The sequence below is a fragment of the Anopheles gambiae genome, chromosome 2, assembly GCF_943734735.2.
Source record: "Anopheles gambiae chromosome 2, idAnoGambNW_F1_1, whole genome shotgun sequence".
NCBI lineage: Eukaryota > Metazoa > Arthropoda > Insecta > Diptera > Culicidae > Anopheles > Anopheles gambiae.
The window spans coordinates 52,153,512-52,174,090 of NC_064601.1; the positions used below are offsets into that span (position 1 = coordinate 52,153,512).

Genomic DNA, 20,579 nt, shown 5'->3' on the forward strand with positions numbered 1-20,579 from the left:
AGTACCACGCAGCCGGATGGTTTGTTTTGTTACGGGAAGTCAGTCCATGCAAGGTTTAAACCCCCAACAGGCATGTTTTAGGTGGGATTGGGCAAATTCAACATTTTAGAAATCATACATCTCTAAAGATTCATAAATCCCTGGAGACATATGAATTTTAATGGATTTATGAATCTTATAGATTCATGAATCTTAAGAGATTCGTGAAACTTTAGAGATTCATGAATCTTTGAAGATTCGTGAAACTTAGGAGATTCATGAATCTTTGAATATTCGACTCGAGATTCGAATAACTCGTCACTGAAGATTCATATGAATGAATCTCAACGAAAGATTCATGAAACCCAACACTAGTGACTACTTGACCAACGCGATAACTCATTTGAGCAATAAAATGGACGTATTTTTGACCCACTCATCCTACAAGACTAGTTCTAATTAATCTTTGGTAGAAATATTGGATTTCCGAACCACGTGGCCAAGCTCCATTGAAAAATTGGCATCCAATATCATATTGAAAGTCTACTAAATCGTTTACATCAATTTGGTTTCGACTGGTATGGTGTTTTGGGCAAATGACAATGCTCTGTATGTTCTCCCACTCGACTAATCTTAAAACATGTGGTACTTTTTATGTACAATTTCTCAGAACTGGGACACAAAGTAGTTAAAAACTGCAAGTATACATTTCATAATCTTGTTTCCTATCAATTTGAATATTTTGTCTAGGTCACATTTCCTCACTGAGCATCCAATTATTGTTTCGGTTATGCTCGGTTTTCTCCGGTCTCGTGGTACAGTCGTCAAATCGTACGACCCCAAGTGACATTTGTGTTCGTAAATTAGACGTTGCTCTATCGATGGACGATGCCGTCGAGGTCATTTTTGATTCATAGCTATGATTTTTTGATGAAAAACAAAAGCTAATTTTGTGTGACATTATATAATAAAAAAATTATATTATTTAAGCATAAAATGGGAACATGGCCAACGATAACGATAGGAAACATCATTTCCGAGCGAATTTAGAAGAAAGTAACGAAAAAGCCGTATCACAGTTGATTTTAGAGGACTTTTTCTGAATTCCCTTAAATGGTGCAGATTAAGGGAAGTTTAAGGCTCCAGTTTAAGGGAATTTGCTGAATTCGAGCCTGGATTCCCTGGATTCAAGACTCCGAATGGACCGTGTCCCCATACGTAGGACTGACTGATGGGTAAATCATTAAGTCACTGATAGCCAAAGCCCACTAGTGTTACAGGTAGGCCTTGACTGACAGCGGTTGTTGTGCCAAAAAAAGAAAAGATAATTAAAATACTCGAGCAGTAAAAGTTCTCGTGTTTCTTTCAAAGCGTTGCGAAAGGCTACATCAACGAATATCACACTCCAACCCATTGATAAACACACACGTTACAGTAAATCCAGTTTCTTTAAATACCTCTCTACTGCAGTCCAACTCAGCTTCCTGCGACGGTAATCGCTTAGCATGGATAGATTTTTCGTTCCCGACGAGCTGCGATGAACGATCTTGCTCTCGAACTCGATCGAAAAAGTCCGGGAAAGTTCCGGTGTACTAGTGATGGCTAAAGTTTGTAAAAATCCGGAGTCGACTCCGATCCGACTCCGATAAATTCGGAATTCACTCCGGAAGGTAGGTTCATGCTGCAATATCCGGAGTTGTTCGGAATCGTTCGAAATCGCCCGGAGTCGTCCGGAATCTCCCGAAGTCGCCCGGAGTCGGAGTTGTCTGCAGACGGAGTCATCCGAAGTCATCTGGAGTCGGCCGAGGTCGGCTTGTATAGGAAGTGCACGCGCAAAGTGAAAGGCAAAGAAGCATAACGAAAGGAAATGTCTGATCATAAGCACATTAAACCACACGGCTCCTGTTGACTCCTAACAACTCCGATTCCGAACGACACCGGACGACTCCGGACGACTCCGACGACTCCGAATGATTCCGAACGACTCTGATTCCGGGCGACTCCGGACCATTCCGAACGACCCCGGACGATTCTGAACGACTCCAGACGACTCCGTACGACTCCAGACGACTCCGGACGACTCCAGACGACTCCAGACGACTCCGACTCCGAACAAATCCAGACGACTCCGACTCGACTCCGACTCCGGGCGACTCCGAATGACTCCGGACGACTCCGGGCGACTCCGGAAGACTCCGGACGACTCCGAACGACTCCGGACGACTCCGACTCCGGGCGGATCTAGTGGTTCCAACAATAGTCGGATCGGAGTCGTGGGTGTGCTCCATACAGCACTGTGCATCCATCATCGATAGAGAAATTCACCCAGAACTTGAGTATTTGCTACGATTTTTTATGGGTCAGTGTTTGTTGTGGAGTGATTTGAAAGATTACTCCGGCCACAGCACTTTATTCTTATTTCTTTGTAAACATTTCAATCGTGTGTGACGGTAGGTTACATATGTATGTGCTATAACAGGTTGAGTGTGTGCTATGGAATGAAAACATTAAAGTTGGAGACAGACTGTTTGTGAATTGTTTGGAAAATGTTGAGCAATGCCAACCAGCTATCCAGAGCGCGGGATTCACTATGTTTTTTTTCCAAGGTACGCAATTGGTTACTTGTTTACTATTACAGCTTCAAGTTCAATTCATCGATCGCCTGGCTTTTATTGAGTAAGTGCATATTAAAATATAATAAAAATGTTTCAAAAGTATTTTCATTTATGTTATGAAAATATTGATTCAATAATAAATTATTACCCGTTAACGAGTTTTTTTAAATTTCTCGTAAGGACGGCCTTGTTGGCCGTATCATTATGGACTAGACTTAAATCTAACATTGTTGGTTCTATTGTATTTCTTAATATCTATGGGCTGACCGGAGCCCATTGCCTTGCGATAACGAGTTTTGTACAAGGGAAATATATATCCGTTGATCGTGAAAGGGTTAATATCCCTTCTAAATTGCCTTGAAACCCACCAGCATTGCTAAGGGGTTCACGATTCAAGTCTGTTTTTTATATGGAAGATTCACACTTGCAGGCTGAAATTTGATCAAAACATCTGTCTGTAAATTTTAATTTTTCTGTGCATTAAGTAAGTTGGAAAAGCAGGGCTCTATATTAAGAAAATAGAAACATTCCGAACAATTTATCTAAAACAAGTATTATTTAAAAACAAAATAAAAGGCAGTAGCAAGAACGCTTATGTTGCACAACATTGCCAAAAACATGAAATAATAATTTCAGCCACGGAACCACCAATTGCACTTTGTTATGCAGATCAGCTGTTGATCGACTGGGCTAAGCTACAGCACGGTGCAGAAAGAGAAAGACAATCGCCTCCGCCCCGTCGAGACGGCAATAGAGAGAACGAGCAAAGCATGGCTGAACATGCCGTCCCTGCACCAGTGCGTGCGAGTGAAGAGCGCAGCACCACAAATAATCGCCGTCTGCTGTGCTCTTTCTCTGTCCCTCTCTATCTCAGAAATTGCTCTCTTTCTCTCTCTGTCTCTCGGCGGGGTAGCCATATGTGTGTGGCGAGCGAATTCACTCTCGAACGCGTTCAGTTTCGCCCTTCTCGCCCAGCGTGTCGCATCGGTGGTGGTGTGTGCGTGTTATTTTTTATTCCCTACGTAGTGCGAAGCGCTGAACGCGTACACCGGATCTGGCAAATCGCCGGCTTGAGAGTGTTCGAGAGCTGGAATTCATTCGTGGCAGCACCATTGTTTTGCCATCGGCAGTAGAGCGAAGGTGGTGCGCGTCGCGTTTTTGGTGCCGTCGTCGATTTAGCGGTGTGTTTTGTCGTCGACCGATACGGGTTGGTTGTGTTTGGTTGTTTGTAAGTTGTTCACGGAATTAAAGTGTGTGTTCGTGCAGCAAAAACGTGTCACCGTCGAGTGGTGAACAGAAGCGGGCCGGCCCAGCACGGCTTGTGTTTGATTTGCGGCTTTAACCGCACGATTACGTTGTGCGCGCGGAATTGATTGCGGGCCCGTCGGTGTCGGTTGGCAAAAAAGAAAACCAGTCTTCAATCAAGCTAATCGTTTGCACCGCTGGGTGTGAGACGGTGAGGAGTGGAGACGAGTAAAGAGGTGTGTATGATATGTTGAAATCGTATTATTGTGTGTACTGCGTAGTTGCAAAGGGCTACTTTTTGCAGTCAAAATCATTGTTGAATGGCAGCGGCAGCGGCGAGCGACCCCATTTGCCATTAAACGTTCTCGTTTAGTGTGTGTGTGTGGTTACCGGCTATCAGTGTGGAGCAGTGTGGTGTACGCTCCATTAGCGAAGCGGGAGGTGAAACTACATATTTCACTATTTCAACACAAGCGCGTGCGAAGATCGAATGCAATCTAAAGCGGAAGGAACGGAATGGGTAAACACACATGTGCACAAAAAAGAAGAACAAAACACACACAAAAAAAATACACACAGTGCCCGTTTTCAGAAAATCTGTAAAGTTTTGTCGGTTCACTGTTTCGAATTAGCGGATTATGGTGAGGGCGGTAACGGTGGTGGTGGTGGTTGTGGTGGATGGAGACAGCCGACAACACCGGGGAAACGGCTCTGTGGTTAATAATAATCGCTCATGCCGGCTAAAAACACCGTTGCGTTGGTCGTAGCAACCCAAAGCGGCGACACACACAAGCCGTTTGCGTGCGTAGGTATTTGAGGAAGGGAAGGAGGGGGGGGGGGAAGTTGACGACGATGATCGGTTGAAGGAGAGAGTGAGAAGGAGAGAGAAAAAGAGACCCCCGAAAGCGTGTGTAACATAATGGACGGGTTTTGTGTTGTTATTGTTGCTGCTGTTGCTGCTGCTGTGCCATCTCCGTTCTTGCTGGCGTGTTTGTGATGGCCGACGGTGTTTGGGGTTAGAGTGGCGTTGGGGAGGGCCGTGTGTGTGTGTGTGTATAAAAAAGGGAGAAGGTTAAAAACAGATCTACCAAAAATGTACCTAGGGGCAGGGGCACCGGCGGTGGTGGTGATGGTGGTGACGGTAGTAGCAGCAGCGGCACGTTGGTATCATCATCGACAGCACATCGATACAATCAAGTTTACATGGCACGACACGCCACGTTGTGTATGCGAGAAAAGAGGAGAAAGGGGTTGGATGAAGTGTGTGTGTGTGTGTGTGTGTGTGTGTGTGTGTGTGTGTGGAAGGAAGGGAGGGAGAGGGAGGTGGTTGGTAAAACTACAAGACACCAGTGAAATAAAACTAAAACACGCTCGCTGTCTTGCTTCTTGCCACCGCTTTCGGACTCATGAAATCGAAACCCAAGCCGCGCGGGACCATGTTCTCGCGCGTGTGTGTGTGCTGTGTGTCTGGCTGCTTCACATGGGGACGGTGCGGAAGAGTGGAGCAAGAGCGAGAAACGCTCTCCATCTGCGTACGCGTGTGCGAGCGAGAGCAAAACCAACGTGCTCCATATGTGTAGTTTCCGTGTGCGTCGTGCGTGTGTGTATGCGGTTAGCTTGACCATCAGGTCGAGAGCTCAGCGCTCGAGGCGGCGAAAGATGATGCTGTGCGCTTGCTGGACAAAGTGCGGTTATGTGTTTTGGGGGGGTGGGATGGAGTGGGAGGGGTGAAGATGGTGGACCTCCGTTTATTTGGCCGGTTCGTGTTGAGTGCTTGCTAATGTGACCGGGGGAGCACGAACTTATAATTCCCGTTCAAGCGAGAAGATAACCACACTCTTCCTACGCACATCGTTCGACACGTTCGCTCCGTCTCTATGTGTGTCCTATTCGCTCCATCTCTCTCTCTCGCTCGCTTTGGGAAGCCCAGGCGGTGGAGCACACACAACCGATGCGTGCGTGGTGCGAGTCACCCTCGAGCGAGGCACACAAACACGTCCAAAGCGGGGCGCTGACGACGACAACGACGACCACGACGAGAGCACAAATTGTGGTGCTAATTGTTTTGGAAACGGGTCTATCTCTCTCTCTCTCTCTCTCTCCCTCTCTCTCTTTCGCCCGCGCACTTTCTCGCTCACATGATTTCGCACCCGCTCGCTCACTCGCACTGCCCACGGCATGGTTGGCAGACTCGCGTGGAGCGCGCGCTTTTGTCTCGTTCAGTGGCGTGCGCGCGCGTCTGTTGCCCCTGCCGAGGGGCAGGGTTGGGTTGGAAAGCAGAAGTAATTGGTACGGGGTGGTGGGGTGGGAAGTTGTGCAAAGCACGATTTAATCGTACGCGAATAATCCGACCAACCGCCCTTCCCCCCATTTACTCCATTCCTTTTTCACACCCGCTGCGTGCTGGTTGTTGGCTTGGCTCTTGGCGGGGAGGTCCCCGTCTTTTTGTATGTTCGCGCCCTTTTTCAAAACGGTGCGTTTTGTGTGCGCGGGGTGGGTGGTTGGGTCGTGCGGTTCGAAGGATTGGCACTTTGGCGTCGGGATTGGGTCAACATCGTCTAATTAGTTGATTAGTGTGTTATGCATGCCAGCCGTTCATTTCGCCCCATTTGGTGTGGCGTTGCTGCTGCTGCTGCTGCTGCTGCTGCTGCTGCGCCAACGTTCTGCTGGTCCGTGTCGTTCGGTTTTTTTTTCTTCTTCGCCCCTACACGCCCTTTTCCCCTTCTCCCCCTGGTGCGCGGGGTAATAGCAGTTGAAGGCGCACAACGCGCGCGCGAGGGGTACTACGAATTGACATTTCCGTTTTAGTTCGCTTCATCGACCCGCGTTCCGACGACCGTCTGCTTTCTTGGGTATGTATTTGCTGTCGCTTGCCTATTCCACCTTTTTGCCGGTTGGGAGGGGGTGGAGCGATTCGTCCGTTTTATGTAATGCGCTGTAACACGATCGGCGCCAGTGGGAAGTGATTAAGTTTTTTATAGGCTCAGTAAAGTGATTTCTGCTCCGCCGAAGTTGCTCAAGGGCACACGAGTACCGAAGGAAAGCGCGGTACAGGCAGTGTTTTTTTGTGTTTCTCTCTTCTGCCCAGTTCCGGATGAATGGAAACAAGGTGAAGCAGGGTGTTGGGGACGATGGACCTACTAGGAGGTGGGGGTGTGTGGGTGGTATGTGTAATCGAATAAAAATACGATATAAATAATTGATTTCGTAGTGTAACGGTGGGTCCACACATTCCAGGAGGTGTGTGTGTGTGTGTGTGTGTGTTTGTAAACATGCTCATGGAGAGCATAATTTATGGTGCAACATATAGCACCGAGCATTTTTTATTTGATGCTTTTCAACACATTATCTTTTGGTTGAAATGCTAAATGAATAATCATAAATTCCTGTTACAAACAGTAATTATTCAAAAATAGTGTATATTATTATTATTATCTATTAGTTTATCTTCAACGGGCCATATGGCCTAATTAAGAAGGGTTACAAAGAAAATACATAGCAAAATTAAGATTATTAAAAAATATATTATTTTATTAGTATTTGCAGATCTATTGTTTATGATTTTTTTTGCTAACTAATCGCAACACTTCTTCCTCTTGCAATCGCGTTTGGAAGTTGATGGCCAAACTCTTTGCGCCGCTAACTTGCAATCAATCTCGATTGAAATTGATGAGGCATAGGAAAGAGCAAAAGCATTCCTTTTAGCCTTCGCTCTTCCAAGCGGAAGGGGGGAGGGGTGGGGGAGGTAGTGCGCCATAAAGGGTGGTTTCAAAACGACCATCTCATCTAGATGGCTACTAGAAAAGCGTGGCCCCGCACAGACGAAGGCAGCGGAACGAAAAAGAGTGAGAAAACGAAACGAAACGAACCATAGCCCATGACCAGAAGAAAATAAAGCTAAAATCAACAGGAAGCGAGAAAAGGGCACGATGGGGAAGGGTTGGTTGGGAATGGAGGAAAGACGGGACGATGGCGGGTGGTGGGACAGATTGGGAGAGTCGAGACACACCAGCCCAGTAGCCGCAGACCATCTACGACGCGGTCGTTTGTTCGTTGGGCGTGTGTGTGTGTGCCGTGCCGCAAAGAAAAGCCAAAAGGTTACGACGCCGGCCGGAGTTAACTGGCCATTGGGTTTGCTTTCGGTGCTGGATGGCGAGCCCGTGTGTGTGCTTGCTTGTGTGGCAGCCAGACAAACGTGCGGGGGGTGGTGGAACGGCCCCCCCGAATGTTGGTTGTTGAATTTAATTGGATCGGCAACCGACTGTCAAATTGACAGCGCGCAGGCAGCAGGCAGTGGTGGTAACGTGGCAGCAGCGATAAACAAATCTCTTCGCCATCGCCTACTTGCTGTTTGTTGGTGTTTCAATTTGTGTGTGTGTGTTTTTTTCCTTTAATGCTGATTTATTCAATTTCAATTGCCGTTTGTTTGTTTGGTTTGGAGCGAAGGGCGGAGCAGCAGCTGCTTGTAGCAAAATAAATAGAATCTTATTAGAGCTAAAGATATGGCGTTACAAACTGTGTAATATTTCACGTACGAACGATGTGCTTTGGCAGAACAGTTCAACTACTCGTTGTGTGTATTTTTGTTTTTCCATAGATAGGAAATATTGCATTTGGGCCGGCAGGGCGCTGCTAGCTCGATGTCCGTACCCATGTAATGCGAAACAAAAGCCGAACAAAATGCGAACAACCATGCTGTGATGATGTACCAAGATAGATGGTGTGAGAATGGGCATGCAAGAAGAAACAAAACAAAAAAACACGTAGGGAAATGGAGTGTAAAGGGGGGATGGGGAGATGGGGTGCTGGTACGCGCGACTCGGTTGCGGTTTAGCTACTCTATACACAACGGTATTGCTATTTCATGTTTTTGATAGGCGCACCTCTAGGCTCCATGAGTGTGTGTACCAGGGCAGCGGCGGGGCAGCAGCGGGACAGCACGTCATCCAGGAGAAGGGAACTGTGGGAATTGGGAAGAAAATAATGGAAATGAAACTCAGAAAAATGGTTCACTCGGAACAAGACAATCCCCTGGAGAGCCCCAGAGCGTCAATAGTTCCAGTAGTGGAGATATGAGAGCATGAGGGAAGAAGACGAATGGGGAGGAGGGGTACATGATTCACGATTTCAATCCGCGATTATTGACGCCAACAACAGGAAGAGTGGAAGTAGTGGGGGAGCAAGGAAGCGCATCCTCTAACCCCCTCCTCCCCCCTCTCCCCCTTTCTCCCTCCCCATCAACAACTCACGCTGTGGAAAATGGGTGTGAAAAGGGGATACAAACACACCAGCGACGGAAAAACGGCCCAGTGTACGGTGGTGGTGCGGTGTATTAATGGTAGACAGTCGGCATCCGATTCCGCCATCCCTTCTTCCCCACCCATACGTCGTTGCAGCCCGGTCGATTAGATTTAATAATTTCTCCCCACCCGTTGTTGCACTAATAGAAAATGTTGCTTCCATTTCAATTTGTAGATCAAAGTCGAGACCCTTCATCGTGAGCGAGAGGGGGATGGGGAGGGGTGGACCATGACCCCGCCGAGGAAATAGACGGATGAACTTTCGGTTCTCACGGACCCATCGGTGTGGAGAAAGATGGGAGACTGGAAAGACGGAGGGAAGGGAGTGGAGTAGAGTTGCTTGAGCTGCACGAAGGGTGGAAAGCACTGCACTGCTGCTGCTGCCTCTGTTGTGACCGGTAATGGGTATTTTTTCCCCCCATGTTACCATTTTGTTGCGGTGGTGGCGGCTGTGTGGTGGGAAAACGAATGTTCCAGGCCCAGGCCAGGTGGGCTGGCTGGTGGGGGAAACGGGTACTGTGTGGAAGAAGCGGCAGAGGCAACCATCAAACCCGATCACTTCCAATCGATACCACCGACGGGGCCGATTGGTTAGGGCAGCGACTGACGCGGCGTTTTGTCAGCACGCTAAGGGGGACGGGGGGAAGTTTTGTTATTGTTTAATCAATCGATTTGTTACACTCAACCAACGGCGCCGCGATTGCAACTTGTGGGACAGGGCGCGGGGGAGGAAAGCGAAGGCAGGCACGGGTTTTGGTTCCGTGTTGGATTTGTCGCTAGTATCGATTTGCTGGTAAGTGGCTTTGTGTTGCCTGTTTTTTTAGTGTGACTTTGCCACGCACACACACAGACGCGCGCCGTTCAGTTCAATGGCTGTGCGATATGTTTGGTGGGATTTTATGTGTTTGCTTTTTGCGTGTTTTGGACAATCCAATCGCCAGACGATTGGGTGCAGCGAATGTGAAAAACCGTGGAAGCTATTGTATTATTTTTGTTGTAATTCCTGCATTTTAACTTTCCTTTTATTTTCACACGTGGGGAATGGGGGAATGAGAGTGGTGCAGTTTGCATGTGCTTGACTTTGGGCTATGTTATGAGTTGAATGTGTTAAATGTGTTAAAGATTAATCTCTATATTTGGGAATCAATTTTAGTAAAATAACTTGTTTTTAATTTTCCTATCAGAAAGTAAGGGCTTTTACATCTGTGGTTGTGTAGCAAATGGCTTACTCATATCAGGATAGTTAGTGTTATGTTCAAGATTTAAAACAAAGACGGGCATTTTGCTGTGAAGATGAAAATGTGTTTATATGTGGTTATATTTTTACCAACTGTTCTTGAACTATTTTTTTCGATTTGACAGAAAGTTACAACTTTTTACCATTATTTAGTTGAATGAAGCTGTATGAGGAGTTTAAGTTATGTTTCAAATTATATGTTGAATAATTTGAAAAAAACATGAACACCTTTCATCAGATTTTTACCATTCCACTTAAATGCTTAAAACTATAGATCGGAACATATTAAACATTATAAAACAAACTTTATTCAGCCAACGGATCTAAAAAAATATAGCTTTTTGCTGTAAATATATAGCAAATAACAAAAAAATGTGTATTTATTTATTTTGGTTGAGCTATTTGGTTTGCTAATCTACCATTTTTTATTTGTATAATATTTGTCTGATCAAATTAAGCGTTTCAAACATTTCAAAAAATAAAATACAATAATTCTTGCCTATAAGGCCTTTTATACAATGCACATTAAACAGTTCGGAAAACCTACACTAAAGATTGCTTTTACAGAGCTTCTCTTACCGTCCCATCTTTAAACCGTACAAACACCATTATAATATTGTCAGTTGTACGTCGAATCATCGATTCATAATCTACATACATACGAATATACGAATTATCATTTTTATTGTTGAAATATACTTAACGGCTTTGAAATTTTAGCTTATATTGGTGAGCTGGCTTAAAACTTCGTAAGCACCGAGCGTTTATTTGAATTCAGACAGTACACTGCACGACATTAAAATAGAAGCACCATTTTTTTTGCAATAATAGCGGAATTACCATACCGATTAGGATATGTGTCAATTATACTAATTTTTATTTCGCATCCGTTTTTAGGCATATTCCCGTATAATCGACCAATATTTCATTAATATATTATAGTAATGAGCTTGAAAGGTGTAAGACAGGTTCTTAAAAAAATAAAATAAATAAATTTGATCGGTATGGTAACTCCACAATTATTGCAACAAAAATACAAAGTGGTACTATTTTAATTTCGTGCATTGTATGTAACAAGCTTCTATATAATATTTATGATTATGTTTCAATGACGGAAATTGATAATGCCATATTTCGTAACATGTCATTATTTCAAATTCAAAATACATTAAAATACAAACTCATTTCGCCGTTGTGCCCAGACCCCGGTACAGTCGTTCTTTTAGTCGTTTAGTTTTACGATCCACACGATTAAGCCGGTTTTATAGGCGCTTTGCGGCATTTCTTGATGTGCTCTGGGGGTGCTTTCGGGCGGGAATCTAGCATCAGGCCACCGGGGTTGAATGTTGTTACTGCTGTTTCATTTAACAATGTTGAACAAATTTAGAACATAATCCAAACGCAAATGAGCGCAATCGAATACACTTTTTTAATGAGTTGAGATTCGTTTGTTAACTAAAAAGAAAGCAACCTTAAAGTAGAGTGTCCGCTAATCTTTCCAGCCCATCTGTGGGGCAGCAAATATGTTGTCCTAGAAGCGCTTTTTTTCGGTTTCGTGCCACAAACATTGCAAACAAGCTTCTAACTATTTAGTAAACACGCTGCCTTTCAAGGAGCTCTCTGTGTCCCTTGTGTAATCGCGCGGTCGCCTCAGCACTATCAGCCATCGGTCAACATTATGGCTCCAAGTTTTCGTCCAAGTGTGCACCACACTGACATCATGCTGTTTTACTTTTTAACCGTTGTAAATGGACACAAATCATAACATAAATCCGGTACCTACCGAGTGGCCTGTACTGACTGCGCTGTGGGCATTGATAATTGCTTACGATTTGGCTGCTTATCAGCTTCTGTCGAGGTCCAGTGCTGCTTTGGGCTGCTGCTGCGGTGCCTCCTCTCATTAGCTCATTAACTCCACTGCACATTTGCCTTTCGAGGAGGGCAGCAGCAAATGTTGTTGTGTGTCTTGCGAAATGGATTATGGATGGGTGCGAAAAGGGAAATAAATAACATCTCGGTCTAAATAGCCGACTGTCGGTTGGTTGTTATCATTTGTTAGGCAAGCCCTTCCGACGTGGGACGAGTCGATTGGAATGGCGTTTGTGTGAATCCTGGTTTACCCCAGATTAAATCACGGCTTACACTTGTATTTTGCAGCTGGGACCAATCAAAGAGGAGGATTGGTAGCAGTGAAGACGATTTGTTGAAAGTTTGGTCGATTTTACTTTTCTGCCCGGGTACAATATCTCAATCTATTGCGATTGTATCAAGCTTAATTTCGTGCGGTTTCAAACCGATTTGTTTTTTATTGGCTAATTTCACCTTTGAAGGCAGGCCACATACACACAGTATTGCTCGAACGAATAAACGAATGAAAACGCTGCTAATTCAATTACCGACATCGCATCGTTTAACTGTACACCACGTATCGGTTTGTGGGCCGGCGGTCGGGTGGGGGGTGGTGGGGTAGATAAATGCCGGCATGTGTTAAAATTCTATTTTTCACTTCATGCCTTGGATGCGGCTGCACCCCGTCGGTCGGGACAAAGCCCAGCGAATCGGAACGGGCAAATTCAGCGGCATTTGGAAGGCGAGTGGAAGTTCCGTTCCAGTTCACAGCCCAGCGCCCCACTACCGCCGGCACGGTACTTTTCTCACACCGGCACACTGGGGCACGCTCAACCACTCAAAACACATATACACCCCACCGCGGCGGCCCACGGTAAACTAGTTTATCAGTGACACTAATTAGCGATTGATTAGTAGCTACTGTTTTCCCTCCATTTTTTATGCGTGTGCGCGGGGGGGGGAGGGTGTGGACGGTGGGTTTGAACCACAGCTTAATCCCTCCGGCGTGTGCGGGGGTTGGCTTTTCGCTTGGATTCGCATTCGCTTTTGTGCGAGGACGACGACGGAAATATGGTTGTTTTGGGTTGTGTTGGTCGGAGGCGCGACGGTTTTGCCATGTGCCCAACGGTCGAGTGGTTTTCACGCCACCATCACCGTCTCCTCCTCCGTACACTGGCTGGTTTGGGGTAGTTTATATCTGCGTTGACCATATCGTGAACCTTCCATTAAAACAAATTTTTGAAGCGCACACGTGTGCAACAAACACTTCATGCTATGCTCTGGTGTGCTATGCATTGAGGCGAATCGGTTTAACCGTTGTTACTTGTTGCGTGTGGTGTGTGTGTTTGTGTTGTACTTGGAGTTCCCAGCTTCGTGGTGTTGATTAATCGATAGTGCGATAGTGTTTTGTGTTTAACTCTAGTTGAATGTTTAATCAACAGTAATTGTTTATTTCCTGTTTTATGTACCAATCCTTACTATTATTTCGTTTTCAACACGCGTACTAAACGGATTTACAAAATTGTGTAATTAATTTGAAATTGATAAACTTATATGCTGTTTTTCGCCCTCTCTTTCTCTTTTCCTTTTTCAATCTCTCTCTCTCTCTCGTCTTGCGCTGAGGAACGAGATAATACAATCTTTTACCCAAAATTGTTAATCCGCTTTATGTGCACTTTAGGTGAAGAGAAGTCAATTAAAGGCTTAATCCGTCGCTCTTCGCTAAGCACACCTCTACACCGACGCCACATCGGTGGTGGTGTCCCGGGGCAGCTAAGAAGAATCAATCAATTTAATTTTGACATGCTATTTTGTTTGTCCATGTGGCCTTCTTCGTCGTCGTCGTTGCATTTGGCTTCCAAGCTGCTGGCCGTAGGAGGGAGGTGGAGGATGGGGCACAACTCCTTCGTTCGACTCGTTCTGTCTCCGGTTTCGTGTCCCGTGGGCAATGTGTGTGCCCTAAGTAGCCGATTAGGATTAATTATTTCACTCTTTTTGATCGCCTTTTTATCGCCACCATTAATCTTTAACACAAATCGACTGCCCGGGGATTGAGCGAGAAAGAGAGACGGCCAGAGAACCGGTTCGTCGCCGCACCGCGCGCGTACGACACGGGTGGGTTCGTCGCTTTTATGGGGAATGACTGCCGCGGCATGTTGAAAATTAAAGGAGGATTATAATAATAATCCACCGGCGGAGGAGCAGTTGTGGTCCGGCGGCCGGCGGCGGAGAGACCTTGATCGTAGGTTTCGTTTCACTCGATTGAACCGACGGCTAGAACAAAAAAGCCCGTGAAAAAGGGTGGAGGAGGTGTTACGAATCGAGGGGAAAAAACGTCTAAACTTTTGTATAATTTATGTGTACGTGTGTGTGTGTAACATGATAAATGTGAACGGGCTGGTTTAAAATTTGTAGCTTTTAACCCACTCGACGCCGGCGGCGGGGTGACTTTCTTTCCGAAATCGTCTCCGACACCCTCAACCAACAACCAACCCCGGCGTGTAAGGTGTTATTAATTCCTGATGCTATCGAAACCACCGAACGTGGGCGGCGGCGGCGGCGTGTCCCGTATTCGGTTCGGTCAGTCCGCTCGGCTCGGTTTGAGTTTGGCGGCGATGCGTGACACAGCCAATCAATTCCTTCTGCTCAAAGGCGCTCAAAATCAATAATCGCGGCAGGGGCGAGCGCGCACGAGCCCTCGAGGGGCGGCAATATTGTTGACCTCGCTGGGCGATGAAATGAAGCATGAGTGGGGAGGGCAAAAACAACCGACCAAAAGGCAACACCGAAATGAATAGCGATGAGGAGCAGCAGCAGCAGCAGCAACACCAGCATATACCGGATTGTTTTCAACGACCGCGACTCGTTTTATGTCTTCTCCAAGTTGCGTCGCGGACACGTTTGTGTTTCGGGGTGAACTGTTTCCTTTTTTTTGGATGGGTAAGCTTTGCGCCACCGCTGCCCCACGTCCGTCCGTTCGCGTTTCGCGCTTGCGTTCGAATGCTTCGCGGATGAGTTAAATTCCTCAATTCTGGTCACGTGAAACGCGGCGCAATCGAGTGTGGTGCAAGCGCGCAATCGTGTAGTAGCTTGCAGTGGGGGGGTTCGTCCCTTTGTCCTACCATCAACCACCCTCCCCTGGGGTCCCTTCCGAAAGCCGATCCGATTTGCCGACGCACGCATATCGTTTCGAATGGGCCGTTAATATAAATATACGTGTTTTTTAAGGGTTCCCCTTTCCAGCGGCGTCGGTCACTAGCCAGCCAGCCCACCCCCCTCTTCTCCCCCCCGTTGCAATTAGCATACAATTGCTGTGGCCGGCTCGTGTTGCGTTGCTCGCGGGGCTTTGGAATGCATTTTTCGGGCAAAATAAAGTCGTTTTGCTTTGGGCCATTTTTTGTTGCCGCCGTCGTTGGCAGCCCATGCTCCGAATGTGTGGCGTAAATATTGATGGGCAGCTGGGCGACACCGTTTGTTTGTCCTCTCCGCAAAGGGGAGGACGGAGGGGGTGTGGCGTGGAGGGAAGTGAAGAAAAAGCTTGTTTAGCGATCACGTCCACGGTTCGATGCATGTGAATGTGTGTGTTTGTGTGTTGGGATTTATTTTGTTTCAAACGATTTCTTTTTGTTCGCCCCTCTCACGCCGATGGGGGGGATGGGGTGGAGGGGCAGGCGTGTTTTATTTCACAGTTGAAAAATTGATTTTCCCATGGTGTCGATTGGGGCACGCGTGACGGTAGTTAGTACTTACTGGAGTGGAGGGTTTTGTGGCGGGGAAGTATGTATGTGTGTAGGTTTGTTAAACGTCGAAGTGTGAAAGTGTTTGTTTTGTGTGTTATTTTACTGTACATGATTAAATGGATTGTATAATAAATGTTATTAATGCTTCATTGTATTTCACTTAACAAACTACGCCGCCACTAATTCTTATGCGTCTTGTTTTCTATTTTTAGGGGGAAAACTTTATTAAGCAAACACACCAAACAGGACAGGAGAACGAGCAGCCGATGAAGAAAAACGATCAAGCTGAATAAACAAAAAACGTTCTCGAACGCTCCGGTTGGAACAACTGCGGCACAGTCCAATGTAAAGGCATAGACACAGAAAGAGAACGAGAGAAGACTGCCCGTGGCCAAAACTAAAGATACAAACTGAACGCGGGGAAAGTAGCTGAGCGACAGGAAAGTCGTCTCTCTATGGTTCCGTGCCGTAGGAAAGCGATTGTGGTGGAAATTTGAACAGTGAAGAAGGTTCATCATTACGTGTACGCGAGCGACCGTTTGACCGGACAAACTCTGTCGGTGAACACCGCGGGTGTACGTTTCGCTGTGTCGCCGCCCCCCAATCTGTCCGTGAAAGGAGTTGAACACTCTCCCTCCCAGAGCGGAGATTTCCAATTGCTCCGATATATAGCGGAAGGTGCTGGTTTCGGAAAAAAAAACAAAACACAAAAAGGGTGAAGGAAGGAAGTGAAATAATTTCGTTATTAGCAGCAACAACACACATCTGCGGCGCGAGTGGCTTGCGTTTTCATGTCTGTGTTCGTTTGTAAGTGGTGAAAAGCAGCGGGGGAAAAAAACGGTGGAAAAAAGGAAAAATTTAATCAAAAAATCGGAGCAAATTTTTTGTTCTTTTGCTCTCACTCTACCGTTTGTTGATTGATAAATTGATTGATCGTTAGTGGTTAAGTGTTGGATAGGCGCCGCCAATCTGAGTGCGTGTGTGTGTTGAGTTTTTTTTATGTGTGTGCAAGCGGCGCACGATAAGATGAAGAAAAGCTTTAAAAAAGGCCAGCCAAGAGTGGAAAAGGCGTAGCTGGGTGTAATTATTTGGGAGTAGTTCCCCTGCTCCAAACCCCCATCTCGACGTTATTACTTTGGTGCATTTGTGGCGAAAGAAACCAACAAAAAAAAAAAAAGCAAAAAAGAGAGAGAGATTGAGTGGGAAGTAAAGAAAAGAAAAAAGCACCCGCTTGAGCAGGCGTTACGAATCAATCGAGAAGCGATCGCGCGTCAGCGTTGGATAATATATAATGCTTGTGGTGCACATCAAAATGAAGATGATGATGATGCTGCTCCTGCTGCTGAAGGAGAGTGGGCCGTAACGATCGCGCGGCTGTGGATGATCGACACAACCCCTTATCGTACCGCCTACCCCACCCATCGCACACAACGCACCGCGGGAAAATATATTGTTTGTTCGATAATGAAATCCAATTAATTGTAATTAATCTCCCAAAAACACCCCGAAAAAAACGCGCCCAGATAGAAAGAGGAGAGAGAGCGACGGTGGTGAAGTGAATGATTACACTATTTGGCCGCGCAGCGCGCATCTTGATTGATAATCGTGTGTGCCCGAGCAGGGGGAAGCGAGAGCGAAAGAGCGAGATATAAAGCGTGAATTAAAAGTATTACACATACGCGAAGGTGAAAATTGAAACAAAATAAGTGATTTCCGGTGTGCGTTTCAAATTGCGGCGCATCTTTTTTTCCGACGAACGCGCGGTACTAACGGGTGTGTTGTGTTGAATTGTTTTCTTTTATATTGTGTGTGTGTGTGTTTTTTTTCTTCGGTTCTTCAACAGTGTCGGCCAGTGCAATAGCGCGCAGTCAGTGTCCGATCGTGTGTATTTATGTTCTAGAAAAGGCAAAAAAAAGGAAAGGCAGCAGCAAAGTGTGATTTGATGAAAATCGAGAAAATTACCATAGTGTATCAACAGCGGGCTGCTGCTTGTGTGTGTGTGTGCGTTTGAGTGTAAGTGTGTGTAAGTGTGTGAAGATTACCACCGATCCATCCACTGATTGCGAATAATTGAGCTAAAAAGTTGTAGGTCGAGGAGGTATCGGGGTCCGATCGAATTAATGTGAATAATAGGCGCAGTGATTGAAATAGATTTGCTTGGAAGCCGGCCAGAACAACAAACAGATTGTGGAGTGGTGGAGTGCCCACAGATTCCGAACCGTAGCTAACGGGCGAACACGAACACACTCTACACCAGCATCATCATCATCATCATCAATCACCATGTATCCAGCACCGACGCGGCATCCATCGGCATCGGTAAGCAAAGAAAATGAGCATTATGATTCTTAATATTAATTTAATTTTTCTCATCATATCACGTTCCTGGGGACTGGGGGCCAAAAGGGGAAATGAAGCACACACACACACGCGCGCGGGAACATTATTACTATTATTACCCTTTACCGCCGTCCTGTTTTTGCAATCTGCCCGTTTAAGTAACTCATCCATGGAAGTAAAAAAATAATAATAAATTTCCACTTTCATGTCACCGACCCAAACACAGACGTGGGGGGGGGCCAACAACATTTGGAGCATAGCAAAAATTAATAAAATTCCAGTGCCTCTGCCCCACATGCAAACGATAAGAATGCTCTAGAGAGCGAGCACTGTCGTTAACGAACAAAACGCAATCCATTAGCAGTGGGCATGTTTAGAGATGGAAAATAATTTAGTTTTGTTTAGCACGATTAGCTTTGCTGATTGGCAGAGGGCAGCTGTTTTTGCTGTTGTTTGCTCTCTGTGTGGTTGAGCAAATAGAGTCAGCGGTTCCATTTAGCTGGCCAGAGAAATCGGTACTGTTTCCTGCAACTATCAGCATTGTGGCATTAATTAGCGGGAGGCAGCCGTATGTGCAGAAGCGAAACTCCATAATTTTGTTTTCGGCCCGTACTCACACTCCACACTGTCCGTTCTGAATCTTACCGGCCACGGCCGGGACATCTCAACCGTGAACCCCGAACCCATTAGTGTATGGTTATCACCTTTCATCCACTTTCGGTCACCCGGGTGTGCGCACTCGCCTTTTTTTTACCGGTGGCCAAATTATAATTCTACAACCCTCCGGCTTTGTTGGCTGTGCGATGAGCGCCGCCAGCCGTTTCGCTATGTTGAGCACGAAGGTATGCCGAAAAAGGACGGTGGCAGTGTAGCGGCTGTGTGGTAGGTAATACCAATGCTCTGCTCTCGTTTCAGTAGCCTTTCAAGTGGGGGGGAAGCAGCAAATGTGTGCGGCGGTGGTGTGTGCGATCAACAGATAAATCGTTTTGCTAATGCGGCCATTTCTCACGGAAGAAAATCCACTGACAAAGGAGGGCAGAGTAAGACATTCCATTTGTATGCTGGGTGGAAAGGTGCGCGGTGGCGAAGATGATGGAGCACACGATAACGAGGAGAGGTTTAGATGCTGTTTGTACCTTGATTTACTTCATTCTAAATTCCACAGAGCGGTGTGGCGATCGCGTGCTGTTGATAAACGGAAAGCCAACTGGGTAGAAAAGCAATATTGAAAGCCACGTACGCGTAGTAGACACATTTCATCCGGCCCGGTGATTGGGTCGGAAGTGGAATCTTTTTAGTTAATTAGAGGGTTTGCGTAGTAATGAAGCTTGCCTTCGTTTGTGTGTCTTTGTGTTTGAATCTCTTGTTTTTTTAGATTTAGAAACATATAAAGTATATTTTGTATTGAGCTAAACTTAAACAATCTTAAAAAGCAGTATCAACATACCTTTCACAAAAGGACTAGTCTGCTAGAATATATTAAGCTTTACTGACTGGTTGAAGGTATGTTAAAGTACAAATCCAATTGTTGTTACGCCTGGTAACAATCCGTTTATTTTTGGTAGCTTTGCAGACTTTCTTGCAACTGGCTCTCGCGTATAGGGTTTTCGCTGCACAGTTCAAAAAATAGTCTTTCTTCTTTCTATGTAAGTTTGCTACTGTCCCTTTTACGATTGGGGCATTTTACTCGATCAGCTGATCTCCTTGACCTCGTTTGCCCTTAAGTTGACCGTAGATGAACTATTTCCTAATTGGCCCTAATGTTGGAGATCTAGCTGTCTCGTATTTTCGTCCTTGTCTGTATCTGTATAGCGCCATCTGAGGGATTTATTGCGACATATTCGAGCTATTATCAAGATAGCTCGATATATGTCAACATTCGCCTGACAGATCTCGCACGAGGTCGATATCGTGCCAACACCAATATAGCTGTACCATCAATTCAATAGAAGGTTGTCGATATCCAACATTTTGAAGTAAAAGGATGTAAAAATAAAGAACCAGGGAACCAAAGGTCGCTTTTTATTAAACATATAAGCGTAAGCGTTAATCAACTTGAGTGGACACAGTTTTAGGTCCTTCTTTCACTTCCAAGGCTGTGGCATCACACGGAACTGTATGACATAACGATATGTACGGTATATGGACATTATGTCCTGCCATGCTATCGTTATGATGTTCTTGTTATAACGTCGCACTAGATCACTTGATCACGTTTTATGAAAGAGTTTCATCATGAAAGAGTTTCGTGAATGTCGGGCCAGTCCAGGCTTTG

General features: G+C 45.8%; 1 protein-coding gene across 30 annotated transcripts in view; it reads left to right on the forward strand.

Annotated features, from left to right (window-relative positions):
- The first annotated feature begins 3,538 nt into the window (after positions 1-3,538).
- Positions 3,539-20,579, forward strand: part of LOC1274122 (protein groucho) — a 187,686-nt gene continuing 170,645 nt past the window's right edge. For 7 of the 30 annotated variants that reach the window (XM_061648357.1, XM_061648358.1, XM_061648360.1 and 4 more), the window contains exons 1-2: positions 3,551-4,075; positions 16,177-18,283. In XM_061648357.1, the coding sequence (XP_061504341.1) occupies positions 18,248-18,283 (36 nt within the window). In that variant the 5' untranslated portion in view covers positions 3,551-4,075; positions 16,177-18,247. Of the gene's footprint in view, positions 4,076-16,176; positions 18,284-20,579 lie in introns of all 30 variants that reach the window. The other 23 variants (XM_061648371.1, XM_061648373.1, XM_061648377.1 and 20 more) reach the window with 8 other exon arrangements.